This window comes from Meles meles, chromosome 2, assembly GCF_922984935.1.
Source record: "Meles meles chromosome 2, mMelMel3.1 paternal haplotype, whole genome shotgun sequence".
In the NCBI taxonomy this organism is placed as follows: Eukaryota; Metazoa; Chordata; class Mammalia; order Carnivora; family Mustelidae; genus Meles; species Meles meles.
In genome coordinates, this window is record NC_060067.1 from 203,347,286 (window position 1) to 203,373,836 (window position 26,551).

At 39.8% G+C, this 26,551-nt stretch overlaps 1 protein-coding gene across 2 annotated transcripts in view; it reads left to right on the forward strand.

The window, feature by feature from the left end:
* The window catches only part of GPM6A (glycoprotein M6A), a 343,266-nt gene that overhangs the window by 295,703 nt on the left and 21,012 nt on the right, over window positions 1-26,551 (forward strand). For both annotated transcript variants that reach the window (XM_045998276.1, XM_045998275.1), the window contains exons 2-3: window positions 636-828; window positions 18,818-18,974. In XM_045998276.1, the coding sequence (XP_045854232.1) occupies window positions 636-828; window positions 18,818-18,974 (350 nt within the window). The remainder of the gene's footprint in view (window positions 1-635; window positions 829-18,817; window positions 18,975-26,551) is intronic.

Below are 26,551 nucleotides of genomic sequence, written 5' to 3' on the forward strand. Positions count from 1 at the left end.
TTACCTGTGCTGGTCTCTCATTTTTCAGTATCCTTCTCATTACAGCAAGAAGTATTTCATATTTGAATCACTATGAAGGTAACATAAATTAATATCTGAACTCAAAAGCCTCTATAATGATTGCTTTACTAAGTGCAGTGTGCTTGGATATTGCCTAGTCTGTTCTCTTTCCCTCCTAAAAACTGCTGAGCAAAGTTCACTAAATTGGGTTCACAACAAACAGGTTTTGACCCACTATTTTTAAAACACAGCTAAAAGGAGATCCATAGAATAAATGTCATTGAAATAAAAACAGAAGCAGATGAAATTTGACAGCAATAAAGTCAAGAGAGAATGCTGTGGGTGCACGTGGTGCAGATTATTACAGGAAGTCTGGGTCAGGACGGAAGGGCTTCTTTTGGTTTGTGGGTAGAAGAAGACTTCAGGGGAATTAAATATCCTCTTCTCTGTGGCCAATGGTTTTATAATTAAGGAACTTGATTTTTCTACCCTCCAGGGCATGCTGGTTGTGCGTGTTGACCTGATACCACCTACAAATGCAAATATGCTTTCCTATAAGGTTTACATTTTTCTAAGAATTAATTAGATGGAGAAACAATATTCATTCCTAACTCTTTTCTGTTGGTCTTCTGCAGGGTGTTTTGAGTGCTGTATTAAATGCCTCGGAGGCATTCCCTATGCCTCCCTAATCGCCACCATCCTGCTTTACGCTGGGGTTGCCCTGTTCTGTGGCTGCGGCCATGAAGCACTCTCTGGAACGGTCAACATCCTGCAAACCTACTTCGAGATGGCGAGAACCGCTGGAGACACACTTGACGTCTTTACCATGTAAGTCCCTCTAACATCGCTTCTCGTGTTGAGAGTATGTTCACGTTGCTGTGTGTCGAATAAATACGGAGGCAGTGTTACCGATGAAGAAACAAATACCCTGTGGTTATATACCTGCGTCAGGAGAACATTGACCTTTACCATGAATCCAGGACACAGAGCAGAAGATCAGGAGCCAACTGAATCTAGACTTAATTTACATTTTAATTTGACTGTCAGGTTTTGCCAGAACTTCAGTTACCATTAAGTGGAATGCTTGCAAATCGTGTCTGATCTTCCAATCCGAGCAGAGGCTGTTCTAGTAGAACAGAGCAGAGAATAGAGATCAGGGCCAGATATAAATGTAGACTCTGCTGCCAATTCTAGAAAAATCACCAAAACTCGGTGGGTGCCCTCACCTTTTTAAAAATGTTAATTCAGCATTGGGTATGGTACCATCTTTCTTTCCCTGCCTCCCAGAAGTGATGTGGACTTCTCAGAAATCTTGATGAATGGTTCTTATTGGACTTCTGTTAACAACAAATCATCAGTAATATTGAGCAGCTTTCTGGAAACCTAATTTATGCTTAAAAGGTACATTTCACTCATAAAATGCAAACTCCTGGGATCGCTAAACTTTAGTATTTTTTAAAAAGTAACTCACACACAGTTTGGAAGTTAAAGAGTTTTCTGCTCAAGTTTCAGTCCCTTATTGCTTAAGACCACAGAGAACTAATGTTGAGGATTGAATTTAGTGCCAAATAAAGTCCTGATTCAGATCATTTATTCAGTGATGCAGTGCCCACAGGAAGATAATAGCTCATTTGTACACTGTATTTGATAATCCCAGCCAGTAGTCGACTTTCCATTTCATTGGCCACCCATAGCATTTATGGCCCCTACAACCTCTTGCATTTATTTCATGCTTCTTGATACTGTGCAGTTTTGTAACATTTTTCATTTTGCTCTATTTCGTCGTTCTAAGTAAATTCAATGACCTTCTTAATTTAGACTTCTCCTGGAATATGATGGGTTTAGAGTTCACAAATCTCAGTAGTTAATATGGCTGGCGAGAGTGACTCTGCCCCTTACTCTCACAGCTCCATCAAAAAAGTCAAGGACATGTGTTATTTGCCCAGGGCCAGTTCCCACTGAGGTGGTGTAATTACAACCCAAGACGCTAATCTAAGACAACACTTGGTCAACCTGCACAGTTTCTAGATAGAAGATAACTTTTCTCCAATTCCTATATCAGAAAATACATCATATTGCTAAATTTTTAAATAACCCATCCCCTACAGACAGATAATCTTGAATAAAATACTGCTTACAGATTATATTAATTATTTTATTAAAGTTGCTTTTATTTTTAAAGGATTTTTTTATTATTTGAGAGAGAGACACACATAGTGAGAGAGGGAACACAAGCAGGTGGAGTGGGAGAGGGAGAAGCAGGCTTCCCACTGAGCAGGAAGCCTGATGCGGGGCTGGATCCCAGAACCCTGAGATCATGACCTGAGCCAAAGGCAGACGCTTATTGCCTGAGCCACCCAGGCGCCCCTAAAGTTGCTTATTTCTATGTAAAGAAAAGAGAAACACGGTACACATTTCTATTATGTAATAGAGCAAGAATTTCCTATTTTGTAGAGTGGAGGGCCTGTACCCTTGGACAGAGTACATAGTAAAATTTTGTGGAAAAGGAAATATTTATGTTTATCTAGAATACAGTGGCACTTAAAATTTGGGCAAGATTGGCCATGAAGTAAGAAATACGACAAAGCAAGTGTGTGAGACTGGGAACCTCTCCCAACATCGTTATTAAAAGGAAAAAGGAGTTGATGACCCACTCAGTTAAGAACAGATTATTCAGGGGCACCTGGGTGGCTCAGTCATTAAGCATCTACCTTCGACTCAGGTCATGATCCCAGGGTCCTGGGATTGAGCCGTACATCGGGCTCCCTGCTTGGCAGGAAGCCTCCTTTTCCCTCTCCCACTCCCCCTGCTTAAATTCCCTCTCTCTCTCTCTCTCTCAAATAAACAAATAAAATCTCTAACAAAAAAAAAACAAAAAACAAAAAACTGAGATTATTTCAAAACAGTCCCTAACTCCTAACTCTGAAGTACCAATTTAGAGTTTCATCAATGTCAGTGACTAATGGAAATGAGTTAATGGCAAATTTTAAAAACTATAACCTAAAAAAGAGAAAGGAATTGTATCAGTTTCTTTGGATTTCTCAATGTAATTTTATTTTAGAGATTATTTTGAAAAATTATCATCATTCATTAAATTAAATTCCTTAAACCCTTAGCAGACAGTCCGGCAATTTCCATTACATTAGCTGTGTAGCATGGATTGATCCTTGGAAGTTTGTAGGTGATAGTCGTCATTTGGAATATGATTGAATGATCTGAAAATGCTTTGGATTATTGCAGGTTAGTTTGCAGAGATCCCTAAGAAAATGATTGCAAGGATATATTTTAATGTGATAAAACTGACATTTTAGTTTTAGCTCAGCCTACACTGGACAAAATATGTTTTCACTGTGCATTATTTTAAGCTACCACAGATGTCCTTAAAAATCTACAGATTCTCTATATTTAGGCTATATCCAAATTGCTAACTTTAGATATAGAATAGAAGTTTGTAAGAAATCATGAGTCTAATAAATGACATGATTGTACACATCTATTAGAAACCAGTTGTCAAGATACTTATTTGACATTTAGACAGCAGACTTTAATAGATCACAGAATTCTACTAAAGCTCTGAAGGAGTAGTGTGTGGGGGAGTTCAGAAGAGAAATCAGAGATCATATGCTTAATTTTGGTACTTTTACCCTTGCTCTGTCCCATTGGAAGGGAACTGCGAGATTAATAATGCATTTTTGGAATGGGAAGAATACCATTTTGATTGGAAGAAGAACAAGTGCTCAAATTATTTTTATATTTCAGATAACTAAAATTTTTAAACAAGGCCTTGTGAAGCTGTCAAAGGAATCCAGACTCTTTCCTTGTCAGTAAACGGTTCATGAAAACAGAGGGAAGATGTGTACCATAAACTACTAGGTACATTGGTGCCAACTGACTACATTCAAATATTTACATACAGGTTTAGAGCAAGTAGGGATTATCCTAGGGGATGCTGCCTTTCAGGGATATCAGGGGACTAGATAAGGTGAAGGGGAAACAGAGGGCATAAAATAAGGAAATATAGAATAGCGGAGGCTGAGAATTGCATTTGCAGACAATACAACTTGCTTGGAAACGAGCTAAGGTAAGTTTGGAAAAGAGTGTAATAGAATGGAAAGAAAGCACTCACTGGCCAATTTTAGTCATTTATAATCTGTTTTTTTCCTCTATAGTTCACATGCTTGGTTCAACCAAATTAGGCACTCCTGTCTCATTTTCTTATAAAAGAAAAGAAGCTTGTTGACTGGATATGTGAACTAAAAGATAAAACCAATTGCCCAAGCTTCTACTTGTCCTCCTGTGGTCGTCAGAATCTGAGGATTCCTTGGTTCTTTATCTCAGCTTCTCCATCTCTTTCTCTTTCCTATCTTCTTTCCCTTAAACACATATGCATGTCTCAACATGGTCCACAGCTCCTTGTCTACAGGAAGAAACATGAATTCAGGCATAGTGAACGATGACGATTTCATTTCACTAAGCATCTGTCTATATGCAAAACTGACTTCCCATAAATAAATCTGCATATGAGAAGTAATATTATAAATACATGTAGGAATAATCTCCATTCTCATGCAGCCTGTGTTCTGGACATAAAATTCTTAATACCTTTAGCCTTCTCCAGAGGAACGTGACCCAAGTGATGTCATCCATCAAACTGTTGTGTCATATTCCATTTGAGAACTGGACATCCCCATAGAGGTTAGAGGGAATTTCTCAAAGATTTTTGTGACCCACTGATATACTTTTTAGTATCACTCTGTCCCTCCTCATTAACTTGGTTTCTGAAAGACTCTTCATCCCTTTCAAGTCTGTGGTCTTTTGCTGGGTCCAAAGTGTTACGACAATGAGACTGTGGCCCAGCCCACTGCTTCCCTTAGAGGATAGTCTTACACTCCGACTACAGTCTTTTTCTAGATTGACACCTCCTTTCAGGCCCACTCCACTCTGGCCAGAGTTCCCTGCCCCACCATTATCTGCTATATGATGAGGAGATCATTTTCTGATCTGTGACTCAGCCTTCCTTACCTGAGAGCCCCTTGGCAAGGTATTATTATGTGATCGTCATTGTCTTTTGGCTGAGTGAACAACAAGAAGCAGGGGACGCATTTTACCTCTGCGGAGCAGACTCAGAGAGGACAATGAAATATGGAAACTGGTTAGAAAATTAGATCTCAAACGATCCAAACCACTAATTTTGCTAAGTGACTTGGCTTCTTGAGTAACTGTCTGGAAGACCGAGCAAGAGACAGTCTTACTCACAAATACTTCCCCCTGTAATTTATGAGACAGGGATTGTGTTTGGGTTTTGACAAATTATAGTGAGGGTCTAGTACCCTTGATTTCTAGAGTGAATATATTTTATTTTCAAAGTTTAATACTGTTAATTGAACTTAACGCATCAAGAACTGAGGCTACTAGATAATGAACTCTTTGGTATTGAATGCACACATAAAAATTTATCTCTGATTGCCTAAAGCAAAAGCAGGCAGTAAGCGCAGATAAAATAGACAAACTGGTTTTGCTCTCAACTTCCCTTATGTAAATCTCTAAATCTGCTTGGAAACCCTCCCCAGTGTCCATCACCAGCCATATACTCTCAGCAACCCTCAGTTTGTTTCCTGAGATTGAGAGTCTCTCTTAGCGTTTGTCTCCCTCCCTGGTTTCATCTGGTTTCATTTTTATAGGAAAATAGTTTTGACTCAGTGTAAAGAACTTTCCAAAAGTCAAGAGTTTTCTGAAGAGTACTTGGTGCACCTTGGAATGTACTGATTTGCCTGAGAACAAAGGTATTCAGACAAGGCCGGTAATGAGCTTCCAGTTCTGAGATGCTCGCAACCTCTAATTCTCTTGCTAAACCTTAGTCTTTATTCAAGAGCAACTATCTTAGTGTTTTTGCCTGCTTTGCAAATTGGGTTATTGTGAATAGCAAGTATGGAAACATAGTTAAAACTTACTGTATTCGTTATATTTCTGTGTTTTTGTTTTCAAATATGCAGCTGTCATTTTTCAGGCTAATCTTTTATCTAATTTGATTTTAATGAATTCACTTATTCAGCAAAAAATAGTGGGTCATGTTATGGGCCAGTTACTATGCTAATCCTTAGGGATTGAATAGAACAAGACAGATTGATTTTCCTCAAACCCTGACATGGGAAGGATATGTTAGCAAAGTGCTGTCTACATCAGGCTAAACAGGAATCCAAGAATGCTAAATTCAGTAGTTGAGCTGATCTCCAGGATGCATCAGGTTGAGAAGTAGAGGAAATGGAGAAGCTACAATAATTAATACTGTAGGGCATGGGAATAAAAAAAATATATATATCTATATCTATATCTATATATATATATATATATATATATATATATATATCAAGTGGTTCAGAATAGAGGGAGTAAAAAGAGAATTAAGTGTATGTAAGTAGTTATATAAGTACATTTAAAATTATATCTCTATTCGCATTTTTGCCAAAAGATTTTGAGATAAATTGAAAATTTAAAAATGTAAGAGTAAACTAATTTGTAGAAACTAGAAGAAAAATAGATTAGGTTTCACATATCATGGGGCAAGAAGTAACTAAGAAATATCAGATATCACAAAGGAAAGTATATATGGCTTTGATACGATATAAATTAAATTTTACTCATTGAAGTGTTACTTTAAAAAAACCCAAGAGACGCAGAGAACTGAGAAACATATTTACTAGTTACATGACAAGAGGTCCAAATTTTAATAAAGGCAGAGTTAATTCAAGAACAGAAATATACATTTCGCCACAGAAAAATAGTCAAAATATAAAAACATATTTCATTGAAGAATACAAATGATTAATAGCTGTATTAGTAATACTAATATAACTACTACTAATGATCAAATACTAAGTATTAAATACTTATACAACTAATACTACTAGTAGTAGTTCATCCACACTACTGAACAAAGAAAATTAATTAAAAGGATGCTGTTATCTTTACTATCAAATTATCAGAAAAATTAAATGATAATACCTGGTATCAGGAAACAGAGAATAAGCCCCCTAACTTGTTCTCGATGCTTTGTTTTTGTTTTTTGTTCAGACTTTCTGGATACCATATTGGCAATACATTCCGTACAGAGATTTACCTGAAATGATCATTATTACCATGCTCTTTGTAAGGGTGGTACATTAGCCTCCTATTGCTGCTGTAACAAATTACAACAAATTTAGTGGATTAAAACACAAATTTATTCTTTGTTGTTGTTTTTTTTAATAGTTCTGGATATCTGAAGTCTGAAATGGCTCTTACTGGGTTTATTGAAATAGGCTGAAATCAAGGTATTGGCAGGTTGTGTTCCATCTGGAGGCTCCAGGGGAGAATCTATATTTTTACTTCTTCCGGCTCCTCGAGGCCACCTGCATACCTTGGCTCATGGTTGCCCTTCTGTCTTCGAAGCCAGCTCTGTAACCCCCTCAGATCTCTCTCTCTGAATCTGACTTTGACTCTTCTGCATCTTCCTTTCATTTGTTAGGACTTGCCATTGTACTGTATAATATATACCTTATTGCATCCTGTTAAGACAGATAACCTCCAAATCTCAAAATATGAATTTAGCCACATTTTCCAAGTCTCATTGATGAAGATAACATATTCACAGTTCTGGAGATTAGATACAAACATCTTTGTGGGGAAGGGGACTTTATCCTTCCTACCACTGGATGAAAGTAGTAGAGAATTGGTAAAATATATTGTGATACCTTCAAAGGTATCACAATATGTTAATATGTTAATATTATCACATAACATATGTGTTATGAAACATATGAAAATATGTTAATAAAATCACATAACATTTAAAATACTCATAGTATATTGGCCAAAAAGTGAAGTTTGTAAAATAGCATATAAAAATCATAACTGCTGGAATTAATTATAATTAATTTAATGTTAATATATATTATATTATATGGGAAAAACTTGGAGGATAAGCAGTGAATAATCTTGATTTTCTAGTTTTAATTTTATTTTTTTCTACAGTGGACATATATTGATTTTAAATCAGTAAAACAGTTGTTATAGAAACATTGTCAAATTTTAAAGTCGCATCCAGGGTGCACCTCAGTGCTCAGTTGATTAAACGTCTGCGTTTGGCTCAGGTCTTAATCTCAGGGTCCTGGGATTGAGCCCTGCATCAGGCTCCCTGCTTGGGGGGGTGGGGGCGGGAATCCTGCTTCTTTCTCTCCCTCTGCTACTCCCCCTGCTTGTGCTCTCTCTCTGTCACATAAATAAATAATATAAAAAAAGAAAAAATAAAGTTCTCATTCAGAAAAGAGGTTAAGTACTTTGGGTGTATGGACAGTTGTACCATCAATAACATAAAGTGTGTTAAGGGGAAAAGTAATTTTAGAGTATTTATTTGCAATTGTGGTTAAGTTGTTATCAGCTTAAAATATATTAAGTATGAGATGTTTTATGTAAGACCCATCATAACCTCAAAGAAAATATTTTTAGAAGGTATACAAAAGAAGATAAGAAAGGAATAAAACGGGGCGCCTGGGTGGCTCAGTGGGTTACGCCGCTGCCTTTGGCTCACGGGGAGTCTGCTTCCCCCTCTTTCTGCCTACTTGTGATCTCTGTCTGTCAAATAAATAAATAAAATCTTTAAAAAAAAAGAAAGAAAGGAATAAAACCATGTCAAAAAAATCAACAAAATAGAAAGGAAGACGAGAGGTAGAGACAAAGAAAAGCTACACAACAGATAGAAGAAAATTCAAAATGGCAATAATAAGTCCTTTCCTAGCAATAATGACTTTAAAGATAAATGGATTAAACTCCCCAGTCAAAAGACATAGAATGACTGAATGAATAATACATAAGATCCAAACATATGTGGTCTACAAGACAATGGCTTTAGGTTTACAGACACACATAGGCTAAAAGTAAAGCGTGAAAATAGATATTCCATGCAAATGATAACCGAGAGAAGGGAGGGATGCCCATACTTCTATCAGTCAAAACAGACTTTAAGTCAGAACCTGTCAAAAGAAACAGACATTATATAATGGTAAGTGGGTCAGTTCCCTAACAATATATATGCGTGCAACATCAGAACACCCAAATACATGAAGCAAATACTGACTGACCTGAAGGGAGAAATAGACAGCATCCCAGTAACAATAGGGGAATTCAATATTCTACTTTCTGTACTGGACAGAACAACCAGACAGAAGATGAATAAAGAAACAGAAGACTTGAGCAACACTGTAGAATGAATGGTTTAACAGACTTATCTAGAACTTTCTATCCAACAGTGGCAAAATGCACATTCTTCTTGAGTGCTCGTGGAACATCATCCAGGATCGATCCCATCTTAGGTCACAAAACAAGTTTTAGCAAATTTAAGAGACCTGTGTCCATATTGATACCACCTCATTAAGAATAGAATCAAGAAGAATAAAATACTTAGGAATAAACCTAACCTACGTGATGAAATAATTTAAAGAAGCCACAAATAAATGTAATGACATCTCATCTTCATAGATTGCAAGATAAAATATTGGTAAACTTCATAGATTGCAAGAAAAAATATTGTTAAAATATTGTTAAACTTTGGGTAGTGTCCATACTACCCAAAGTGATCCACAGATTAAGTGCAATCCCTATCAAAATCCAAACAGAATTTGTTACAGAAATAGATAGGGTAATCCTAAAATTCAAAGAAAGTCACAAAGGACCCCAAATAACCAGAACGATCTTGAGAAAGATGAGTAAAGCTGGAAGGTTCGCACTTACAAGACTATAGTAATCAAAACAGGGTGGAAGTGGGGCGCCTGGCTGGCTCCGTCGATTAAGGGACTGCCTTCAGCTTAGGTCGTTATCCCAGAGATCGGGAATCGAGTTCCTTGTTGGACTCCCTGCTCTGAGGGGAGCCTGCTTCGCCCTGTCCCTCTGCCTACCGCTCCCCCTGCTTGTGTATACGTGCTCTTTATCTTTCAAATAAATAAATAAAATCTTTTCAAAAAAAAAATACTACAGTAGTGACATAAGAGACTTACGGACGAATGGAAGAGAATAGAGAGTGCAGAAAGGAAACCTGGTACAGGCAAACTGATTCGAACAAGGTTGCCAGCACGCAACGGGGAAAGGGTCATCTCTTCAATAAAGGGTGCAGGGAAAATTGGATATTCACTCACACAACAATGATAACTGGGCCTTTACCTTACACTGTAGACAAAAATCAGTTCAAAGTAGATGAAAGAACTAAATGTAAGACCTAAAATTATAAAACTCCTAGAAGAAAATGGTGGGGGAGTACTTCATAATACTGGCATTGGGAATGATTTCTTGGGTATGGCACCAAAGCAAAAGCAACAAAAGCAAAAATAGGCAAATGAGACTATAACTTAAAAGCTTCTGCGCAGCAAAGGAAATACTTAATAGGGTGAAAAGGCAACCCACAGAATAGGAGAAATTATTTACAAGCCATACCTCCAATAAGGGGTTAATAGCAAACTATATAGGAACCCCTACAACTCAACAGCAAAAAACAAATAACCTGACCTAAAATGGACAAAGGACTTCAATCCACATTTCTCCAAAGAAGACGTACAAATGGCCAACAGGTATATGAAAAGAGGCTCAACATTACTGGTCATCCAGGAAATGTCAGTCAAAACCACCATGAGCTATCTCCTCACAACAGACAGGACGGCCATTATGTAAAAAACAAACAAAACAAAGAACGATCCAGCAATCCCATGTCCGGTTACTGACCCAAACGACTTGAAATCAAGATTTCAAAGAGAGATATGCATTCCCATGTTGGCCGCAGCATTATTTGCAATAGCTAACATGTGGATACTATTTAAATGTCCATCCACGGATGAATGGGTAAAGAAGAGGAGGTTTAGACAAAGAATGGAAGGAACATCATTAAGCCGTAAAAGAGAAAAAAATTCCTTTGTGTGCTCCGACATGGATGAACTTGGAGGACGGTATGCTGAATGATAAGTCCGTCACAGAAGGACAAACGTGGCAGGATTCCGCTTACCTCGTGAGGTACCTAACGTAGTCACACTCAGAGAAACAGGAAGTAGGGGGTGTTGGCCAAGGGCTGGGGAGAAGAGCGGGAGGCTGCTGTCCACGGGGTTGAGACTTCCGGTGACACAAGACGAACAGGTTCCGAGAACTGCTGTGCGACACCATGCTGATGGCTAATACTGTGTTGTACGCTTAACTGAAGAGGAGAGATCCCGTGTTGTGTGTTTTTTGCCTCAATAACAGCTAATAAAACATGGATATTCTTCATCACAGCTCTGAAGATTCCAAAACAGCTTCAAGTAGTCTCTAGAAGTTCTGATTTTTTTTTTTTAACTGAAGTTGGGTAGGATATGCATATCTGTCTAACTCTGAGCTGGGAAATCGCTCACCTCCCCCTCTGTAATACACTGGTTTAGGTGTTTAGGAAGAAGCAGCCATTTCCTGACTCTGAGAAGAGGTGTCCTACGTACTAGCAGCTTGTCTGCATAACTATCAAACTGCCGTATTCGAGTAGTCTGCAACGTTCTCGTGCGCTAGACAATATCCACATCAGTTTAAAAGAGTCCTTACAGATGAGAAATACTAAAGAAGTAAAGTGACTGTATGAGTTTCTTGGGTCTGCCATAACAAGCTCGATGGCTTTAAACTACACATTATTCTCTCACGGCTGGGGAGACGGGAAGTGTAAAGCCAAGGCTGAGCAGAGCTGTGCTCCCTCCTGAGGGAAGATGCTGCTCCTTGCCTCTCGCAGGCTCGCTGGTTGCAGGGGTTCCTTGATTGGAGGTCCCGTTGCTCAAATGTCTGCCTCCACCTTCGCTGTACCTCCTCTTTTTACGGGTGTCTCTCTCAAAGCTCCTTCTACCCCTCTCTCATAAAGACACCTGTGACTGGGACGCCCGGGTGACTCAGTCCTTAAGCCTCTGCCTTCAGCTCGGGTCCTGATCCCGATCGAGCCCCGCATTGGACTCCCTGCTCAGCAAGAAGCCTGCTGCTCCCTCGCCCACTCCCCCTGCTTGTGTTCCCTCTCTCACTGTGTCCCTCTCTGTCAAATAAATAAATAAAATCTTTTTCCTTTCTTTTCTTTTTTTTAAGATTTATTTATTTATTTGACAGAGAGAGAGAGGAACAGGCAGAGAGGCAGGCAGAGAGAGAGGAGGAACAGGCTCCCTGCTGAGCAGAGAGCCCGATGCGGGACTCGATCCCAGGACCCTGAGATCATGACCTGAGCCAAAGGCAGAGGCTTAATCCACTGCGCCACCCAGGCACCCAAATAAATAAAATCTTAAAAAAAAAAACAAAACTCTGACTGCCTTTAGGGCCCACCTGAGTATTCCAGGATAAGCTTCTCCTCCCAAGGTCTTTAACTTCTCACCATGCTTACCAGAGAAGGTAAAATTCACTTTTTGCCATATGAAGTAATATTCAGAGGCTTCAGGGATTATGAAGTGAATATATTTGGAGGGAAGCACTTTTTTATTTTTTTATTTTTTCTAAAGATTTTATTTATTTATTTGACAGACGAGAGATCACAAGCAGGCAGAGAGGCAGGCAGAGAGAGAGAGGAGGAAGCAGGTTCCCTGCTGAGCAGAGAGCCTGATGTGGGGCTCAATCCCAGGACCCTGGGATCATGACCTGAGCCGAAGGCAGAGGCTTTAACCCACTAAGCTACCCAGGCGCCCCGGGAAACACTTTTTTAACCTACCACAGTCACCAGTGTTCTTTCTTGCTCTTGCAACAGTGGCTACCTTTAAAAGCTTCTTCTAAGTATGAAAATATTAAAAACGTCTAGCAATACATGAGCACAGTAAATATGCCTATATTGTTCTTTCTGGAGGCACACTTTTGTTTTTACATTTGCTTAGCACTTTATTTCTTTTTAAGTTTTTATTTAAATTCCAGTTCATTGACATACAGTGTAATATTAGTTCCAGGTGTACAATGTAGCGATTCAACTCTTCCTTACAATACCCAGTGCTCACCACGATGTGTATTCTTAATCCCTCCAAAGGTGGACTTTTTGATAAATGATGTTAGGACAATTGGATAACCTTTTCTTAATTTTTTTTTTACTTTTTATTGCTTTTACTTTTGAACTTCTTATCTTTGTAAGTAATATATGAATACCTTGAGTTTTATCCAAGCAAATCCCTGACATCATATTATGTCACCCCAAAATACCCCAATATATATCTCCAGAAGCGGACTTTTAGGAATTAATGTACAAATAATGCTGTGATAACACTGGACAACATTGACAACACCATTTCACTCTTTGATATCTTAATTAATATGAACCTATATATATGGCTGCTGCTAACCTCCCCATCCCCTGGAGAGGCATCCACGTCTGAGAGTTTTTCAGTATTATAGCCATTTTAGAAAAGATAAAATTAGATCCAGTTCTTGCACTACCCAAAGAATAAACAGCAACTTGATCAGAAGTCTAAGTGTAATAAAACGCTAGGATATATGTGGTAGAAGAAAACATAGTTCCAATATAACCTGGGTGTAAATAAAGGCTTACAACTATGACTGAAGTCCCAGTGTACCCAAGGAGAAGACAGGTAACTCCGACAACATTGAAGTTTCTGGTTTTTAAGTGACATAGCAAAATGCCACAGGCAAAGTCAAAAGACAGGTGACAAACTAGGAGAAAATACTAGCAGCGTGTGTTATAGATAAAAGCCAAATATCCTTCATACGCAAAGCTTATAGATAAGTCGGCAAAAGACATGACAGTTGACAAAAAGATAAATGTTGCCTGTGATCATAGAAAAGGATGTTCCATTTCACTCTTACTAAGATAAATACAGCAAAACTACCATACCAGTTATTACCCATCAGTTCACAGTAATTCAGATCTTGGCAATATAGTCTTTTGCTGAGACTCTGGAGAAAGAGCCTCGCACAGTGCCGTTTGGGATGCAGGAACAGTACAACCCTTACAGAGGAATCTGGCAGTTTCTGACAAAGCCACATGCCTTCCCTTTTCAACTCTTCAGTCCTTCTACCCTAAGTATACACTCTCAGTTATTGTAATGCATTTGTGCAAGATTATTCATTGCAGTGTTACTTGTAATTGCAAAATACATATAACTACATATGCATGCATAGAATATGGGGTCAGTAAATACATATATACACGAGGCTACCATGCAGCGGTTGAGAAGAATGAGGAAGGTCTCTGAACTGATACGGAGTGATTTTAAGGATATTATTGACTGATAAAAGCTAAGTGCAGAAGAGCATGTGTATGCTACCTTCCGTGTAAAAGCAGAAGGAAAACAAATACATACACACACATACACACTTGCTTGACTTCACATTGAAAAAACACACAGGAAGGATAGCAAGGGAGCAGTGAACAAAGAACGGGATGGAAGGGGTCGGGGAGGTCATGACCCTTCTCGGGAGTATCTTTTCATACAGATCTGACTCTTGGAAGCATGTTAATGATCTTATATGTTCAGTGTGAGATTAAGTCGATGTGGATGGGCTGGAGAACCTAACAGTGAAACACTGCATTTCAGTGAATCCCATAAGCACAATGAAGGGAAGAAAGAAGAATGAATGAATCCAAGTAATTTGGAGACTCAGCATTTGACTACATACTTTTAGTTTTGAGTGAAGAGGTAGGGGGTTGCAAACATCCTAAATTCTTTCTGAGTAGGTTTGATTTTTGTAATACTTTGGATGAAATAATTGGTATACATTTATTATGAATCGAACCAAAGAATGTGTTATTCTTCGGAATTAGAATTTTCACTAAGGAAGAAGGTCATACAAATACACAGTGGGGAAGGCCACAAAAAAACCCTGTGGGAATCAGTTGGATTTGGAAATACCACTATGAACTCAAGATTTGTAAAATTCGTGTGTGTCCGATATGCAGATGTACGTGCGTATATACATAGATACATGAACATACGTGTGTATGTCACTGTGTACATGAATGTGTGTGTATAAATGCACGTATTTCCTTTTTTTTTAATTTTATTTATTTATTTGGCTGAGAGAGATCACGAGTAGGCAGAGAGGCAGGCACAGAGAGAGAGAGAGAGCGCAGAGGAAGCAGGCTCCCCGCTGAGCAGAGAGCCCGATGTGGGACTCGATCCCAGGACCCTGAGATCTTGACCTGAGCCGAAGGCAGAGGCTTAACCCACTGAGCCACCCAGGCGCCCTGTATTTCCTTTTTTTTAAGATTTTATTTATTTATTTGACAGAGAGAGAGAGAGATCATAAGTAGGCAGAGAAGCAGGCAGAGAGAGAGGGGGAAGCAGACTCCCCACTGACCGGAGAGCCTGATGTGGGGCTCAATCCCAGGAACCTGGTATTGAAGGCAGAGGCTTTAACCCACTGAGCCACCCAGGCACCCCTAAATGCGTGTATTTCCTGTCTTGGTACACTGAAAAGACCGAGAGGCAACGATACCACAGTAGCAATGAATATCCCTGTCTTGGTCTCCAATACTGCCACTCATTAAAAAAACCCAGGCTTCAGATGTCCATTGATAGATGAATAGATAAAGAAAACTTGGCACATTTCTACAATGGAATATTATGCGGCCATCAAAAAACGAAATCTTGCCATTTGCAACGACTTGGATAGAACTAGAGGGTATTATGCTAAGCAACATAAGTCAATCAGAGAAAGATAATTATCATATGATCTCACCATATGTGGAATTTAAGAAACAAAACAGAGAATCATAGGGGAAGGGAGGGGAAAAAAATGAAGCAAGATGAAACCAGAGAGGGAGACAAACTATAAGAGACTTTGAATCATAGCAAACAAACTGAGGGTTGCTAGAGGGGAGGGGAGTGCGGGGGATAGGGTGGCTGGAGGATGAACACTGGGGAGGGTTGTGTGTTATAATGAGCACTGGGTATTATATAAGACTGATGAATCACAGACCTGTACCCCTGAAACAAATCATACTTTATATGTTAATTAATTGAATTTGAATTAAAAAATAAAAATAAAAAATAAATATATACACATTAAAAAAAGGAACCAAGGCTTGGCAAAGAGATGCCTAATTTGGGGGTCGAGAGAAGTATGTATAGAGGGAGGCTCGGTCCTCTTGCTCTGTGAGAAAGTAAGGAATACGTTTCAAAAAATGATGGGCACATGTCCCAAGGACATGGGGGCCACTTTGGAGATGCCCACTGGCCAAGGCTAGAACAATTTGAGCACCAAAATAATTAAGTAGAATAGTGGCTTATACACTTTCAGAGAAAAAAGCAGACCTCTTTAGTCCATATCATGAATAAATAGACAAATAAACAAAAATAATAAAAAGGGGGAAAGGGAGGGCTCTTGCTTACGTCAGAATATCTAGTGCCAACTGGTAAACGTGAATGAGTCCTGCAGTTAGATAATGAGCCTTTTGTTAATGCGGTAGGAAGATTGGATTAGTCAAGACCCATCAAGGGCTGCTCACACTGGCAGGAAGTTTTAATGAAGAACAGGATGTTTGCTTGGTCTGTAAGTGTCTCTTCACAGATCACTTGTTAGTTACAAGGGAAACAATAGAACTTGCACAGTACAGAAATTAGACGTCATCTGGGCGAGATGATCCAAATCAGCATCACCACTGAGGGGCAGATGCACAGAAAATCACCTTTATTATATTCTAGCCATGAATGAGTCATCTGAATCTAATCATGAGGAAACATCAGACAAACTCAAAATGAAGAACATTCTATCTAATAAGGAGAGAGCGGATTATACTCCTCAATAGGGTCAATTTCATAAAGACAGAGAGGCTGTGGATGTGTTCCCAGTTAAAAGAAAGTAAAGAGGGGTGCCTGGGTGGCTCAGTGGGTTAAGCCTCTGCCTTCGGCTCAGGTCATGATCCCAGGGTCCTGGGATCCAGCCTCGCATCGGGCTCTCTGCTCGGCGGGGAGCCTGCTTCCCCCTCTCTCTCTGCCTGCCTCTCTGCCTACTTGTGATCTCTGTCTGTCAAATAAATAAATAAAATCTTAAAAAAGAAAGTAAAGACAGGTAGCCAGTAAAGGCAGTACTTACCCCCAGACTGGATCCCACATTGGGAGACAAGATGCCATAAAGTTCATCACTGGCTCGACCCAGTTGGTAAAACTGGACTGCAGTAATAGATTTGACACAAGTATTATATCAAAGTTAGATTCCCTGAAGTCAAAAACTATACTGTGGAGAATTTCTCTATGTTCAGATGTAATTCTCCAGAGATAGGGAGAAACACAAGAAAATAATAAAGTAAATGAGGTAAAATATTATAAAATAGATAAAGGATGTATGTTTTTTTTCCTACTGTTTATTTTCTGCCACTTTTTTTATAGAAAGAAATTATTTCTAAATAAAAATTTAAATATATTTGAAAACATGTCATGTTAACCTAAAAGTTTTATGGAGAAGCCCATGGAGCCAAATTCTTCAAATTCCCACCTGTAAGTTGAAATCCTTCAATTTTTCACATGCCTGATAAGCTTACATGTTCACATCATCTACCTCATTGCCCTTGACCAGTAAAGTTGTGTGATATTTGGATTTTCAGACGGTGAGAATCAGTCACTAAACAATTGCCCCGGTACAGTGAATGTTAACAGCCTCTTCTTACTCTTTTTATATGCAGCAGATTCACTTATGCTCGTCCCTGTAGTCTTTTAAAAATATTGTCATAGCATCAAGAGTTTCTAAATCTCCATCAGCGTGATCAAGCTTTCTAACGTCTCATTTGCCCCCCTGTAAACAGCAGGATATCTCCATCATTTGCCTCCACCCTATCTACTCCATTCGTACTCTATTAATGAGAGGAAAGAGAAAATAAACTTGACAATAAGAAATATAGGGCAGTTTTCTTACTAAGAGATGTCAAGACTGTGAAAACAGAATGTTAGTTAACATATATGCCTCTCCGCAGACCATGGCTGTACAAGTAGTTTTCTTTTTAGAAGTAGGAAGATGGTTAGTTTATGGTTTTTCATTCCAAAGGGCTTTGGGGTTCCCATTTAATAGGTAAAATAACAGAAACATCCGTCTCCAATTTATAGATGATACATGTGTCTCTCCCTCCTCCACCTTTAAATGTATGGGCACTGACTTGTGAGAAAGGAAAGCGTACCTTCCCATTCCTCCATGGTATTACGCCCAGACTGGGCTCAGGCCCAATTCCATATCCGAATTCTGAATCCATTCGTGGTTCTGCCTAAAAGGCTCGATTGTTCAAAATTATAACTTTTCTTTAAAACATAGTATTTTCATTATTGACATTATTATCAGAAAATATTAGCGATGGTTTACAGTAAGTGTGGAGTAAAACATAATTACAGTGGGCTGTAGTAGGAAAAACGTGAGGTGGTCATTTTATTGAAAATGGATTCATCATTAACCATGAAGCTTTCTTCCCCTTTTGGTATCAAAACTCACTATTAGATGCATAAATCTTTTATTTCACACTTTGTCAGAATTGGAGAAGTTATCTGATGATCATCCTCTTTCTCAAATGGATTTCAGCAGACTCCTTTAGTGATGTGACTCAGTACTTACCCAGGACTGCCTTGGCATGAACCAGGGAAGGGGAGGCTGGAAGGGAAGAGGGGGAAACGAAGGTGAAAAGCGCTGTCAGCAAATACTAGAAGCTGCGGAACAAAACATATATACAAACATTAGGCCCATAGAACAAAAATGTTTTTAAACCCAGCCTCCCTTATGGACATAAATATTCTGTAGCTGTCATTCTGAAGGAGCCCTGGGCACATTGAGAATCAATTGCTGCCAATCAGAGTTATTGAAATAAATCCCTTTGTCTCCTCTCCCCCAGGATTGACATCTTCAAGTACGTGATCTACGGCATCGCAGCTGCCTTCTTTGTGTACGGCATTCTGCTGATGGTGGAAGGTTTCTTCACCACCGGTGCCATCAAAGATCTCTATGGGGATTTCAAAATCACCACTTGCGGCAGATGCGTGAGCGCCTGGGTATGTTATTTGTCGGTGTTCAGGGTTGAATGTGGGTTTATGTCAATAGCACACAGGTGCTTGTATTCATCTGCCAAGAACTATAGTATTTTTTTTTTTATCACAGTAACATTCCCTCCTGTGACGGCGATCTAAAATCTTAAAAATGTTATTTTCTAAATTAAGATTATTTCGTGTGAAAATTCAGCTGCAAATTCTCAAATCATATGCAACATAACTGGTTTTTGTTTTAGAGGCAGCAAAACAAAGGAGATTGATTTGTGACTTTTTTTTTCCCCCAAAGGGCTTTGGGGTTTCCCATACAATATTTAGAATAACAGAAAAAAAATCCATCTGCAATTAGGGACAATATATGTGTCTCTTCTCCTTAAATATATGCCTTCACATTTTACTGTAAATTTGAGAGAACTGTACTATGTAATTTCTGTTTAATATGACATAAGGTAAAAATTATACTGTTATATTAAATTATCTTTTAAATCCTTACCAATACGGTATTTAATGGTAAATCAAGCTTCCAGTCCTATTCTAGAGCTAATGCAATGCAGACAATGCATGTGTAGCTGTTAAGGACAAAAGCAGTTTAAAAATTAAGGGCAATACAGTTGAAAGTACTTTTGCATTTTATGCAGAATGATTTTCCTATAAAGAAATGCTGGAACTCCCATGGGTCGCTTGGGTGGCTCAGTGGGTTGAAAGCCTCTGCCTTCGGCTCAGGTCATGATCCCAGGGTCCTGGGATCGAGCTCCACATTGGGTTCTCTGCTCAGCGGGGAGCCTGGTTCCTCCTCTCTCTCTCTCTGCCTGCCTCGCTGCTTACTTGTGATCTCTCTCTGTCAAATAAATAAATAAAATCTTCAAAAAAAAAAAAAAAAAGGGAAATGTTGGAACTCCCATCATTGACTAACAGGTTTCTGTTCCTTTCTCAATGTTCTATAGGAACGTCTACTTACCTTTCATATTAAGTGAGAGGTCTCTAATAAGGAATGAGATAGTTTATTTCAGTCGTACAGGAAAGTTTGAAAATAGCTATTACCCACCAAACTTTTGTTGGTAAAACCAGCGTTTTACCAGCTCGTAGCAAGTTCTGTCATGGTGCTTAGTGTCAGAGGTGATGATCATTTGAAAATACTTGGCCCAGTGTTATGGGAACCTGGAGTTGTCTCTGGAATCATTGCTTATAAGACTCATTTCTTTCCCAGAATGATGCGTACTGTAATAACTAAGTCTTTAGGACTAGTAATATCAAATTACAGGTCTGGAGGAAGGTAAAAAATAAAATATGCCTGTTCTGTGAGCCAGTTGTCAGTGATACCTCAGCAGTTTCTCCACTAAGAAAGCAAGTTGTGAGGGGCGCCTGGGTGGCCCAGTGGTTAAGCATCTGGCTTTGGCTCAGGTCATGATCGGGGGGTCCTGGGATCGAGCCCTGCATCGGGCTCCCTGCTCAGCGGTGGGGCTTCTCTCCCTCTCCCTCTGCCATTCCCCGCACTTGTGCGCTCTCTCTCCTAGCTCTCTGTCATGTAAATAAATAAAATCTTGGTTTGAGGTTCATTTATATTCTGCCACGGGAGTACAGCGATTTCAACTAACCATAGGCTTTCCCTCCGGTTGGGGCAGTATCGTTACAACACCACATGTGTGTCTGAGCGCGCCCCTAACGCCTCTGGATCAGTTTACTCATTTACGGCATGAGGGACTAGATCATCCCTAAAGCTCCTTCCAGCTTAGAGAGTCCATGATTCTAAAACACGACTCAAAGAGTGAGAAAAAGGAACTACGCAAGCACGTTGTAGCCCTGGGGAGCAGCCCTGTGCAGGACGAGTGCGGTTGCTTCTGCTGCTGCACTGAGAATTCTAAACTCGGCGCCGTGGGATTGGATGCCAAAGTCAAACATGGCAGAAGAAACGGACCTCTGTGCAGTTAGTAATTGCCTGTTTACCCTTCAAACATCCCAAGGATATTTCAAATAAGAACATTTAAAGCGCAAACCTGAGCCCCCTTCCTTTCTGTAAGAGTAACAAGTGTCCGTCAGTCCTGCCCAGCAGACCAGAAGGCCGGCAGCAGCTGCGTAGGGTCCTCCAGAGGCCGTACAGGAGGGAGTCAGGCCCCTGAGACACCCCACCCACTCCTTGAGCACCCCCTTTGCCGCCTGGAAATAAGCGGAACCCCGCAGAGCGCTGGGGTAGCGGGGGCCCAGCTCCGCTGCCTGGAAGCACAGGGTGGTGGGACCCGTGACCCCCTCTCCCCACAGCACACACACCTCGCTGGACCCGCTGGGCTTTTGGTCACAGGGAACGGGGAGGGCAGTCCAGTCACCCTCTCCAGCTACCCATTTTCCCCGTTTTCTATTTCCACTCTGCTGCTTGCTTTTCATTGGTAGGTCGATCACACCGTACAGTCTGCTCTGTTCCGAGAGTCAGCTGTTAGCCTGCATTATCGATCTTCCTTCTCGTTCAAATGTCCTGTTGATGCCACATCAATGCGTTTCTTGGAATACTGTATAATATGTTGTGGATGTTGGTTTGGTTTGGTTTAGTTTGTTTTGCTTTTTTTGCAATAAGCGTATGAAGTGAAAAGCTTCCAGAATTAGTAGTAAAAGAAACTTGTTATTCTAGCCCTGTTTCTCTACGTTTTCTAAAAAGTAAAATGGATACTAATTGAATCTACATCAGCACAAATGCAGTTAATGTTAGAGCAGCATTTTATCACTGAAGAGAGGATACTAATCAATACTTTCTTTCTTTTTTCCCATTTTATTTTATTTCTTTTCGGTGTTCCAGCATTCATTATTTATACACCACACCCAGTGCTCCATGCAATACGTGCCCTCCTTAATACCCACCACCAGGCTCACCCAACCTCCCACCCTGCGCCCCTCCAAAACCCTCAGTTTGTTTCTCGGAGTCCACACTCTCATGGTTCGTCTCCCCCTCTGATTTCCCCCAATTCACTTCTCCTCTCCATCTCCCCATGTCCTCCGTGGATTTCCTTATGCTCCACAAGTAAGTGAAACCATATGATAACTGACTTTCTCTGCTTGACTTATTTCACTCAGCATAATCACTTCCAGTCCCGTCCATGTTGCTACAAAAGTTGGGTATTCATCCTTTCTGATGGAGGCATAATACTCCGTCGTGTATATGGACCACATCTTCCTTATCCATTCATCCGTTGAAGGGCATCTTGGCTCTTCCCACAGTTTGGCGACTTGGCCATGGCTCCTATGAACATTGGGGTACAGATGGCCCTTCCTTTCAATACATCAGTATCTTTGGGGTAAATACCCAGTAGTACAATTATAGAGTCATAGGGAAGCTCTACTTTTAATTTCTTCAGGAATCTCCCCACTGTTTTCTTAATGAATGCTCTTGAAAGCACAACTTGATCTGCATTATGGGTTTCCTCTCACACAATATCAAGACCAATTCAAGTTTATTTCAAAATTTTAAATGCGGTCCTTCGAAACCCTGAATGTGAGACACATAAAAACACAGTATTAATTGTATTAGGGTAGCATGTGAAAAGTTATTAAAATACTTGAAGGAGCAAAATTTACTTAAATTAAATATTAAATGGCACCAGGCTGAGTATGAGTCAGCACATGTTATTTGATTCATTAAACCTGAACTTAATAAGTTTAGTGAATATAGAAATACTTCTTTTCTTTTCTTTTTTTAATCTTTTTTTTTAAGATTGTATTTATTTATTTGACAGACAGAGATCTCAAGTAGGCAGAGAGGCAGGCAGAGAGAGAAGGAAGCAGGCTCCCCGCTGAGCAGAGAGCCCGATGCGGGGCTTGATCCCAGGACCCTGGGACCACGACCTGAGCCGAAGGCAGAGGCTTTTCACCCAGTGAGCTGCCCAGGCGCCCCATAGAAATATTTATTTTCTTTGAATTTCCTCTCCATGAAATATTAAACCAAAAAATATATTTATTCAGTTGCAAGTCCCATTTTGAAATGTGAAGTATGTATTGTGTCGTCACTAAGTGTTCTCATTTCCCAGAATTTCCTAATTACCATTATGACACCAGCATGGATCTCAGAATCCGTCTATGCTTGTTCCGACACTTTAGATTTTTTTTGAAAGATTTTATTTATTTATCTGACAGAAAGAGAGAGAGAGATCACAAGTAGGCAGAGAGGCAGGCCGAGGCGGTGGGGAGAGGCAGCCTCTCCGCTGAGCAGAGAGCCCGATGTGGGGCTCGACCCAGGACCCTGAGATCCTGACCTGAGTGGAAGGCAGAGGCTTAACCCACTGAGCCACCCAGGGGCCCTGACACTTTAGATTTTTAAGCCCAACAGTTTTGAAGTAATAGAATTCTTAAATGTACTGTTCTCTGTGGAAATTCCTACATTTGTTTTTCATAAATCTACCAGCTCTAGACTCAAATAGAACAAGAAAAACTTTAGAAAATATGTGTATTCATTTGCGAGGGCTTGCCGTAACAGAGGTACTACAATGAGTGGCTTCAACAGTGGAAATTTATTGTCTCGCATTTCTGGAAGCCAGGAGTCCCAGCTCAGGGTGTTGGGAGGGTTGGTCCCTTCTGAGGCCACACAGGAGAATCTGTTCCTCTGGCTTTGGTGTATTGCTGTCATCTCTGGCGTCCCAGGCTTCTAGAAGCCTCACCCCCCAAATTGCCCTCGTCTTCTCATGGTGTCCTCCCTGAATGCTTGTCTGTGCTCAGCCTTCCCTGTCTCCAGGACTCCTGTTGTATTGGATTAGGGCCCTCATTTTTAAATTTTCTTATCTCCTGTAAAAACCCTGTGTCCAAATAAACTCACATTATGAGGTACTGGGGGTTGGGACTTCATCACATGAATTTTGAAGAAAAATAACATTCAGCTCACAACAGCACGCTGCATACAATGTTTAAAGCAGCAAAATTAAGAAGCAACTATTGTTAATCTCATTTTACAGGTGACAAAATGTTTTCTATGTATTTACTTTTAAACACCTTTCCAGTTAGCCTCCGATACTTCTGTATTTTTGACCACAGCATTTCAGACGCGTGTCTGTAAGACAGACTCTCTGTAATTACTTTTAAATCTATTCGGTATGTCATAACTCAGAGTTCATTTTCATGGTTTATAGTCCAGTTTTAATAATAAGTGCAGTAATAACAATGGAAAGTGTTTGTTAGGTGTTATCAGCGCCGGCTGCTGTACGGTGCACTTTACGAAACACTAGACATGACATGTCATGCCCCAGACAGCTGTGCGGAATGCAAGCATGTGTCACTCGCATTTCCCAGCCGTGGAAACCACCGCCTGAAGATCAGTGACTTACCTGCCACGCAGCCCTGTCACTAACCTCCTGATCCCTCCTGACCAGGATTTGCCTTGTCATTTTATGGTGCATTTGGGCTAATTTCATGGAATAATTACCTGTTTGGGAGGGTCTTTTGTAACTCATCAGCCCGCTCTCTGTTCTACATTTGGGGAGATCATTCACTGATAATTAGAAGTCCTTCCTTGCAGCGATGCCCTCATTTTAACCTTTGCTTTTATCCGTGGTGGTGAATTATCTCTTTAACAATACAAGGATGCTTCGTGGAACACAGAAGAGCTCCACACTGTAAGATACTTTTCTGTTTTGATGACTGCCTGTCAGGAGTCTTAAGGTAGCTTTCTCAGTGAAATTGTCATCAAGGAACTCTTCATCCTAGTCTCTCTCTAAAATGCAGTGTCTTTTGAAATTAAATTTAAGAAGAAAATAACATTTTTGATCCCAGATTTGCCAAGCCAGAGTTCCTACAGTAAGGCCTATATTCTCTAGGCTAACCAAGAGAAGGCAAGGTCATTTTCTTTTTCTTTTTCTTTTTACATTTTGACAGTACACTGTCACACTGGTTTCTCAGTATGAGGGAGAACAAAAACCACCTTGAGCGTAGTGGTAATATCTGGAAATAATGTGCTAAAAAGCACCGCATTGTGGAGGAAGGAACCAGGGTTTTATTTGCCACATGTGTCCCAAGCAGCTCCCACGCAGGGTTTCAGACCCAAACTGTAAATACTGGGACAGGAGACGAATCCCAGCCTTTTCAGATACTAATGATAGTGTGACATCAATTATGGGAGAAAAGAAGATAAACCTCATTCTTTTCAGATGTTGAGCATGCAGGTTGACAGAAAATTTCCGATAGCCTCATAAAATGACAGTGACAAAACGAGAGTACCTGTCGTGAAATGTAAGAGCTTCTCGTGTTAGATTTTTAAATGCAAGACACTTCTGGCCACCGGAAATGAAATCATTGTTTAAATGGGTTCCATTGATGTTAATATACCAAATATTTCCATCACGTAATAGTTCTTTAAATAGGCTAGGGATGAAATAATCGTCATGAATTACAAATGGTCTTTTAAAGTATTGTTTGGGTAATGGACCCCTCTCTTTTTCAGCAAGAACTTGGTGCCACGGTGCTGGAATAATCTGGATGCAAAAGATACTTGTTTTTATATTTTTATTTAGGATAAAAGCAAGAGCTGTATATTTTATGACTTTGCCCTTAAATCAGTAATATTATTCAGACAAAACATGCTTTGCCACGTTTTTTGAGACTTCAGTTTCTTTGCCTATTTTTCTCCTTTTGAGATTAACTTCTGTAGTTTATGTTGCTTTGTGGGGAAACTAAGTACATTAAGGATATAAAAATGTAAATGTTCACTGAGGAATTATGACACTTAGCATTATTATATGGGGATCCTCGGTCAAAAAAACCATTTCTCACACATTAGCTATGTAGTTGATACTAAAACAACATTCACTAAAAGAAAGTGTCCTCTATAGTAATATTTGTGGGAAAAGAATGTATTCAACTAGGCCAGTGATGCTTTTATTTTTGAAATTATTTGATTTTACTTGAATTCTGTTTTGGCTTGGAAAAGGAAAATCTTGGGACACCTGGGGGGCACACTCAGCTAAGCGTCTGACTCTCGATTTCAGCTCAGGTCATGCTCTCAGGGTGGTGAGATGCAGCCCCACATAGGGCTCCTTCCCCATCGGGTAGTCTGCTTATGGTTCTCTTTCTCCCTCTCCCTCTGCCAAAAAACATGAAAAAATCAAAAATAAAAGTAAAGTCTCTTTCACTGACTATTTTGAGGATTTCTTACATAGACTAAGGTGCCATGCTGGGCGCTGCTAATGGGAGAAGCTACAGAACATGCCCCTGCCCTGCCTCTGGGGAGTTTCCAGTCTAGTTAGAATCATCAGGCGACTTGTACACACGTGAAGCATAATGATGAACAGGGACACTTACTGTGTTTCCACAGAGAAAAGGGGATTAAACTGTGTTGTTGACCAGTATGTACCTGAGGCCTTGTACAGTGCACATCCTTGACACATGGGAAATTTTAATTACTAATGAACTGATAAGTAAAAGTGGCTCTTAATCTGGGTTTGGAAGGATAGAAGGAAGTTCTACGGGCAACCTGGAGGCTGAAAATTAGAACGAAATGTTTAGGATACTGCAGTTACCAAGGTGTTATATCCGGCAGGTGCAAAATCCAAATAGATTGTGTATTAAGTCCTGAAGGGTTTACATTTGATTTGTTCAATGAATGAGACCAATGCAAG